General features: G+C 28.1%; 2 protein-coding genes across 2 annotated transcripts in view; one reads left to right on the forward strand and one right to left on the reverse strand.

Moving 5' to 3' along the window:
- Positions 1–1,083: 1,083 nt before the first annotated feature.
- LOC105624165 (phytanoyl-CoA dioxygenase-like) lies at positions 1,084–9,610 on the forward strand. Its single transcript, XM_012205525.1, has 5 exons — positions 1,084–1,282; positions 8,096–8,239; positions 8,541–8,654; positions 8,753–8,903; positions 9,039–9,610. Exons 1-5 carry the CDS (start codon positions 1,262–1,264, stop codon positions 9,455–9,457), a joined length of 849 nt encoding a protein of 282 aa, XP_012060915.1. The 5' UTR covers positions 1,084–1,261; the 3' UTR covers positions 9,458–9,610.
- Positions 8,964–9,615, reverse strand: part of LOC105624164 (transcriptional protein SWT1) — a 5,407-nt gene continuing 4,755 nt past the window's right edge. Inside the window, exon 13 of the mRNA XM_012205524.1 lies at positions 8,964–9,546. The gene's annotated coding sequence lies outside the window, so the exon portion shown is untranslated. The remainder of the gene's footprint in view (positions 9,547–9,615) is intronic.

Raw genomic sequence — 9,615 nt, forward strand, 5'->3', positions numbered from 1 at the left:
CTTAAGGCGTATTGATTTTGAAGCAGCCTGTAAAAGATTGACTCTCGAAACTTTACTTCCTGGACGTTTGTTACGAACGGCCGAGTTTTCGACTGACCATGAGTCGTGAGCATCGTGCGAAGAGGACATCGTACTGAAACTCTGAACGAGCTTACAAGCAGAAGCTTACGAAATAAGCGAAGAACCGTGTAGTTAACGTTACATTATCTAGATTATTACATGAAATTGTTTATTTACGTATAATTGGATTTACAAATAATACCCAAAGAGTGTAGATTCATAGTAAAAAATCTATAATATACATTACTTACACGCGTATAATTAAAATTAAAAAAAGAATAAAAGACATAACACAGACATTGTTTTGTTTTAAACATTAGCTATCTTACTTTAATAATTTATTGTACGATTGTGTTTCATGTCATTTCGTTTTTATAACTGTAATAAATTATACTATAACTTTTCTAATTATCGTAAAAATTGTATAAATATGTACACATATACGTGAATTACATTTTCATAATGACAGAGAAATTGCGTTTTATTGGCATAAAATAATTTTATTCACAATTAATATTTATGATAATTACGATATATATAATTTAAGATTAATTTTTACATATTCTCAATATTAACTAAAAATATAATGAAGTACAGTGAACGTATCGAATGTATTTAATGTATTGATAAATAAATTTAATTAAGAAACTAATATAAATTTAATTAAGAAACTAATTTAAACGAGAAATCTTCCTTTCTTTTATAATATCTTCATAAAGTTCGGAAGACACTTGAGATTAATTTAGATTTGATGAGTGAAGTGTCAGAAATGATGCGTGAATAATTAGTTTGAAGTTAATTAACTTTACTGTGCAGCACATGATTATCTTCTTGCACTACAATGCAATATCTTCATGAAGAAGATACAGTATCTGAATGACGAACGAATACTTGAGATAAATGTCCATAGCCTCGTATCGCCGAGAATTCCTTGTTTTTTCATCAGGTGATAAATTCTCGAATTTTTGGAAAATCAAAAATTTGATCGTTCGTTCATCGGGATACCAGCGGGACGACGTGACTCTCGTCTCGCTCGCTTCGCACAAGTCGCCAGCTTGACTCAGACTTCGCATATCCGCGGGCTCACCTAGTCATTTGGTGCGAGCACTCGGCTGCGGACGTGTTCCGGACTTACTCTGTCTCGTGTTCAACGAACAGATTCAGAATTCGTGAAATATTGTTAATAACACGTGTACCAAGAATGAAGGACATTTACGCACAGGTGAGTTCCACGTAGAATCGAGCATTCGTGAGAATTGTAATCTCTCCATATCGCCTTCCTATATAAGGAAAGGAAATTTCGCGTTGTCTTGTATCATTGAAAGCTGATATGAACTAATTTAATTAATAAAGTTTAATGGAAACCGAAGAATGTATCATTCTTCGTCAAAGTTGCTGATCAATTCGAAATGACCAATTTTTTCATCATGGGATGATAAATGCTTTAAATATATATTTATTTATTGTTTTAAGATTTATAGATAAGAGTAAACATATTCGTGTAATTCTTTTGTGATGTTATTAGAATATTTAAAATTACTTTAATATGTCTTTTGAAAAAGAGGGAGGGAAAAAAATGAATAATGAAATATCCATAATATATGATTTTTCTGTTCGATGAAATTGTAACTGAATAACTATTTCTTCACATTGAAATTAGAGATATTTTATTTCTTACAATACATTGTATCTTTTAATTTTTAAAACTCGAGCTGTTCGTATAGAATTGTATATATTTTTAAATTTATTGTTTGTATTTCTTCAGAAATATTCGGAACATTAAAAAGTTCTACCATACATTTTTTTAATATGAAAACTGCATAGTACTCTTTACCTGTTCAATTAATTTATATAAATTATTTAGAACATATAAAATATACAGAAATTTATGTAAATAATTCATATTAATGAAAATTCTTAACAAGACTTTATGCTATATAACGAGGAATATACTTATATATAATGTTTCTATACGAATTCTGATTGTTTTATATTCTCTACGACTGATATCTTCGAAAAGGATCGCATGATTGAAATTCCTCTATATAAAGCCTCTATACATACATATATTACATCAAGAAATTAAGAAACGAGGATACATAGTTGTTTGTCGAACAACGTCATTGGAGTTGCCACATTGACATAATCAACTAGATCTCTCGATTCAGAGGTCAGCTTCTTCGTACTCGAGTAATCTGTCGTTCTATCAAAGTAGTAGTATCAATTCGCTGATTTAAAATTTTGTACTTACTCTCATTTTTTATATTAGCATACATTTACAATTTTTGTACAACAATTTTTGTAAAATGTAGTAGGTAATGTAGGTATATACAAATATACAATATATATATATATGTACAATATATATGTACAATATATATATATATATATATGCATACATATATGTTGTGTGTGTTGTGTAATAACTCAGATTTAAATTTCTTTCTCTTTTTTTTTCTTTATTTCCAAATATTTCTTTTGCGACAATAAGAAGTAATATTTCCAATTTATAACGATACAATCAATGTAAAAAAATACAATCAATGTAATCTTGAAGTTTTTTTTTGAACATTTGAATATTTTCAAACAAATTTCTTAAATTATTACTTTCTAAATTTCGTCAGTTTATAGTTACAACTCTTTCTTTGTAATGTATGAGCTTTCTGTTTTTAATAATAATATCTATAATATATCCAAAAATGTAAAAGACAATATGTATAAATATATGTTTATTAAAAGAAAAAAATTAAAAGATATAGTTATTTTTATGTTGAAAATTGTATATTTTTTTCATTATATATTTCATTATATATTTTTGATTCATTGTTATCGGATCATATCACTTGACCATTGTAATTCAAAGAATATCTTTCTCTTGGCATTGTGAAATTTTAAGGGCTATTTTTAGATCTTGATAAAAATGGCCAAAGGACAACATTATCATTATTTTACGTACTCATGGTCAACGAAAAAAATGAACTGTTTGTTCTGATATAAAAGAGAAAAAAAAATGTGTTCACATTCCAATCTTTCTTTCAATTTCGATACGTTGTGACTAGATAGCGTGTTTTATCGAACCAAGAGATCTATATTTAAGTAATTAAATATTGCCTTCCAATGATAATGTTTTTCATATCATAAGATATCAAAAAAAAGATAAAAGACGAAAAATTTTGATGCATCTCGAACATTTTATCAGATGTTTATTATATGACTGATGAAACTTGAAATTTTTAATGAGATTAGTGTTAAGGAGATTATAAGAACACAAAACACATATATTAATATTTATGTTTTAAACAAACTACATGTGAAAGTTTTGTGTTCGTAACATTCTGTTTTTATTGAGCAACACATTTTTATAGATTACTTACTTTATTATTGTTTTATTATTATAAACAAAATTTAAAAATAATAAAAATCTAAATTTTTTATATAAATATTTTAAATGTTAAAAATGCCTTATGCAAAATTTCATTGAGATTCACCAATTAGTTTATAACAAAATATTTGGTTTATTTACTAAACAATTAATGTATCTGCATCTCATTGTGACTTTATATAAATATTTTTGAATTTATAAAGTACTTATATAAAAAAATTGAGATTTTTATTATTATTTTGTAATATATTTTCATATATTTCTATTAGAGTACAAATTAAAAAAAATATCTTTTATCGAAATAACTTTTGATCCAGATGGTCAACTGTCTCTAATTTTTTTGTATTATTTTTTTTAATGCAATTTAGAATAATCTGTAATTTTTTCAAGTAATTCTTAATATATTGCATTTACCTTAATAAAAAAATAATAAATCTCTTAATAACTCGCAATAGGAGGAAAAGATAATAAATGTTTTTATAATTTTATTATAATAAATATGGTTTAAGAAATTAATGAAATTAACAAAATACCTCGGTCAATACCTAACATTCTATATTGCTTATTATATAAATGCTTATTATATAAATTTGATGATATAATATATAATTACGAACAAGAGAGAAGTGAATGCTTATGCGTTAAGATATCGCGAAGTTTTTATCTTTACCCTTTCGGTTATACCATTCTTTCTGTAAGTAGCACGGAAAATACCTAAAAATAATTGTTTTTTTTTATCATGATTTTTATCACGATTTTTTTCCAGAAATGCTATTTCTGATGAAAGAAGAAATATGTTTACAGTGGAACCCATCGATGATAATTTATCTCGTGAAACATCCTATCGCTGATCTATGACCTACATTAATCTATGTTGTTCATCATTGCCACAACGCTATTTTAGCCGTATAGTATTTAATCGAGTGTTGTTTACAACATAGATGGTAATTACATCGTCCCGTAATTAAAATTTTTAACAGTTACAATTATTAATCAAATGAAGCAATCCTCACATTTCAAAATTGAATAGTATTTTATCGTATATTATTTTTTTTTAATCTTTGCTTTTCGTCTTTCTTATCAGTGCAACTGAAACATTAAAAGTAAGTAGCGGAATCGGAGAAACTTTAGAAAATTTTGCCTCGCTCTCGCAGATTTGGCACGCTCAAATTAACCCGAAATAACGAAGTTGGCCTTGATCCTTTATGATCGCGCTATGAGACGAGGGCGAAACGATTGGTAATGAACGACCAAATGCTTCATTCCGCGTTTCCATTCTATTCCTATCCACGCGATTCAATGCTTTCACGGGCGACTTGAGTCATTCGTATATACGGATGAAATTCCAGAAAAAGCGACGTCGACAAGGGGGATGACGTAGCCCAACCACCCACCTGTCGATGATGGCTAGTTATAGTAGCTATTTTCGGGATGCGCTTCGCACTTATAACTTCGCGTTAATGCACGCGATATGCTTGCACGAGTTTGCTTGGCTCGCAAATTTGCTTACGATGTACACGGATAAATTCCTATATTCACAATCTGATACAAAAACATCGTAAAAATCAATTGTTTACGATTATAAATCTGTTTTTTTTATTTCTAAGTGCTGTAGAACACTCTTTCTCGCTTTTGTCAAATATCAAACATACAGTGGCGTGCAAAAGTTTCCAGTCAGTCACATTTTTGTATTCTAATTTATAAAAAAGACTGATAAAATTTTAATTAATTCTCTGTTAGTACAAGATTTCGTTATCCACATCTTGTAATACCTGGTAATGGTTAAGATTTTCTCAGGCTTTTTTTTTATAAATTAGAGTAGAAAATATCACTGGCCGGAAACTTTTGCAGGCCACTGTATATCCCTATCTCTTATCACTTTAAGTTTCAAATGTGTACATTAATTCAGCCACAGAAAAAATAAACTTTATACTCATTTATTTATTTATATAAATTATTTATATAAATTATGTATTATAATATTATGTATTATAATATTATGTATAAACATAAATATAAAATAATAAAATCAATTTATTAAAATTATTAATTAAAATTACATAGATATTATAACTAAAATTAATATCTATATAATTTTAATTAATTATATTAATATATTATATATGTATATATAGATATATGAGTTGATATAATTATTTTATAATATACCTAATAAGAGAGAATGTCTTTTCTTATTAGATATATTTCAAAAGTAAATTAATGAGTCGTCAATTACATTAAAATTTAAAATAATTAAACGATGATTTCTTAATTTGATGAAACTATAATTGAAACTATTTTCCTTTAGAAAACCATAATAAATTTAAAGAAAAACTGCCAATCTAACCGCAAATCTAATCGTCAATTCTAATATTTTGTCATGTTAAATTTATACCATCTAACAATGTAATAAAATGAGAATAAAATGTAAAATGTTAAATATAATTTTGTAAATCTCGTTAAATTTTACAACTTCCTTTTTTTTAAGAAATCATTTTTTTCTTATATTGCTCAATATTTTAATAAAATTAATAGTAATAGAAAGGTCAATTTATGAGCAAAAAATTAAATAAACAATGTAAAATGGTTTATTAGAGTATCATTCAATTAGTTAAAATATAATATAGAAAACGTTTCGACTTTACTTAGTCTTCCTCAGTCCAATAAATAATAATAAATAACTTTAATATTTAAATGATACTCTGAATGGACAACAGACATATAGATATTTTAATAAACCTTGACATGGAATATTAGAAAAATCTCAAATATATTAATGGAAGAATTAATTAAATATTAATTTTCAGTCTATAAAAACATTATTGAATATGACACAAATTATTATCAAACTCGAAAATGGAAATATTCTATAAATCGTCTTACTTGCGTCTTCATTATTGACTATCATCTCAAGAAAAAGAATGATTGATATATAGTCATTAAAAAGATCAATATATAATCTCTCTTTGTTCGAACGATTATGACAATTCGAAGACCAAATGAGGGCAATACAAAGCAGAAGAGGATTGTAGATATCATTGTCTTAAATAAAATTGCTGCCGCGCTGAGCAATATTTCTCTTTTATCGCAGGAAATGCATTATTGCGCGGCAGAGCAGTAATGCGTTTCAACGTAATCGAAACGTAAAAATTGCGCACATAAATTGCGATTTTTTTTTAAGATGCCCTAGCGGGAACGATGCATGATCCACGAGCATCCTCCGCCATGGCGTCTTTATTGCGAAGCCGTTTCCGAACCATCACCGAGTGAGGAAGACGCCGTAGTTTTCGATCGAATGACAAGTGCGGGACTTCCTACGATCGCGACTTTTGGGCGATGTTTATGATCGCGTCGAACGCTAAAAATACCGCGCTCAGCGCATCTTTTCCTGACTGCAATACATGTAATATACCGAAGATATTTCATTTTGGCAAATTTTTAGGATTTTTGCGATGCAGTTTCCTTTTTTTTTTTTCAGTGATTTTGTCGGTCTCTTAAAACATCCGTTCATTCAATTGTAAATCAAGCGATTAGCGAATAAGAAGACTCGAACTGCAGACGTACGTCCCTTGGAGAATTGCTTTTAAAATTGTTCCGCTTTCATTTAATGACATTTTGCAATTCTGGAACATCTGTTTCGATATGCACTTGCATGTGAAATAATATGAGGACGCTTACTAACTAGCAATGCGAAATTAACGTATACATATATCGATACGTGAATCACAAAACTATGATATATATATATGATATTTTCCGTTGCGCAAACGTTTTATCTATACATAATATATATTTATTTAAGCTACAAGTATTAATGATATCGTCGCGAACGATAACTGATTATTAATAAAAATAATTTATATAATTTCCTATATATAATAAATAATTTCCTGAAAATTATCTCCAAGTAGAAAAATAAAATTATTTAGGACACCCTAACTATCAAGATATTTTTAAAAGCTGAATATAGACAGTAAATACCAAAATAAGAAAACAAAGCGATTATAGGAGTAGTAATAATTAAGATATACGCAAAATTCGTTTTCATACATATATTCAATTGACACAAAAAGAATATCCGTTTGCTTTTTGAAGCAGACAATGTCCGTGGTTATTCTTAGGTATCTTTATCGGTTACACTCTATTTATAAAGTCGCAGTCTATCATTCAAAATATCATGATGAAACGAAACTATGAAGGATCGGTCAGATGACGGGAAACAAAATTTCTTTGATCTCTGAACCAGCAGTTACGATTTATCTTATCCCGCCAATAAATCGAAGAGCGATTTGTTATTTATTTAAAGATTACTTCAATTTTACAATGATCGTGACATTAATGTCACAAAACCCAAATAAAGAAATCGTAAATCATTCCGGAAATAAATGCGTTGTTATATTTTTTGAATATTTCTCCGCTCTACACAGCACAAATATATGGATGGTCCTACAGACGTTGCGGTATCTTTGCTATCTGATATAATTAGATAGTTCGGCTATGTAAAACATTATTATGTCTTATAAACTTTTATTTTTTTATATACAAATCTAACTTTTATATAATATATAAAGGGAAAGCGACTTCGCGTTTTCTTTTATCTTTTTCCGCACTTATGACTTTATTTCAAAATATCGTTTGATGCTTGCAATTAAGTTTCAGAAAGATGGTTATGTCATTTTGGAAGACTTCTTTCAACCGGAAGAGATCGAAGAATTGAGAGCTTGCGGAGAAGAATTTACAAATAAGTTGCCACCTGAGTCAGAACGAAAAGTATTTAGTACGATACAATATCCACAGGTAATACGATCAATTGTCAATTTAACTTAAAAACGTAAAGCTAATATTTAGTACTATTCAGACTCGATCAAAGATGTCAGTATAGCGTTGCTATGTGAATATTTGAAAACGACTTTATCAAGGAAAAAGGATATATATATATATATATATATACTAAAATATATACTAAATTTTAGTAAAACATAAAACTATATATTTTTGTTAATTTTGAAACATAATCTTTTGAATGTTATATAACTAAAATTATAAATGATAATATAATATCATGAAAATAATGATTATATGATCTTGTATGTTTCAGAATAAGGATAAGTATTTTTTGGATAGCACTAATAAAATAAGTGTTTTTTTCGAGTCTGAAGCTCTGGAAGAAGATGGAAAATTGAAGGTTCATCCAAGAGTGTCGTTAAACAAAGTAAATTAGCTAAAAAAAAGTTGTTCCTTTAGTTTAATCAATTCTCATAGATATATTTCAAAATTCTTTCAATTATTTTACGGCTTTATAATTTTCAGGTAGGTCATGCTCTTCATTGGTTACACCCTACTTTCAAAAAGTTCACGTTCGATGAAAGAGTCAAAGAAATTGCTTTTCAATTAAACTATGAGGAACCGATGGTGTGTCAATCAATGTACATTTACAAAAATCCTGGAATAGGCTCGGAAGGTAATTAAATAATTTTTTGTTATATACTTTTTAGTTACATAAATAACGCAAAGCTTATGAATTTATCTGACACAAGTATATTATATGTCTAAAATAATTACAATTATTGAATGCAAAATTCTTTTTTTCTTATAGTTACGATGCATCAGGACGCATCATATTTATATGTTGAGCCAATGAAACTCGTGGGTTTTTGGATTGCATTGGAAGATGCAACACTAGAGAACGGATGTCTATGGATCGCCCCAGGTTCACATCAGAGTGGAACACATAGGCGTTATATGAGAAATAAAGATTCAAATTCTCAAGAATTATTAATTTTCGACAGGCCAGCACCTTGTTATCCATTAAGTAATTTCAGACCAGTGCCAGTACGCAAAGGAACTTGTATTCTTATCCATGGTCAAGTGGTTCATTTTTCTTATCCAAACAAGAGTGAAACATCGAGACACGCTTACATTTTTCATGTGATTGAGACGAAACATGTATTATACTCGAAAGAAAATTGGCTTCAACCTCCTGCTGAAGGTTTCGCGAGTCTTTACAAAAATTAAATATATTGTATTAATTGTGTTAAAAAATATCGTCCATTTTTTATTGCACAATCGTATTATACTTCACAATATTCGTCGTCTCATTCTTTCTGTATAAAAAATAACATTAATTTGTATACAATTCAGAAGAAAAATAAAATCAATTTTTCTTAATCTAT

Source organism: Atta cephalotes, assembly GCF_000143395.1.
Source record: "Atta cephalotes unplaced genomic scaffold scaffold00074, whole genome shotgun sequence".
In the NCBI taxonomy this organism is placed as follows: domain Eukaryota; kingdom Metazoa; phylum Arthropoda; class Insecta; order Hymenoptera; family Formicidae; genus Atta; species Atta cephalotes.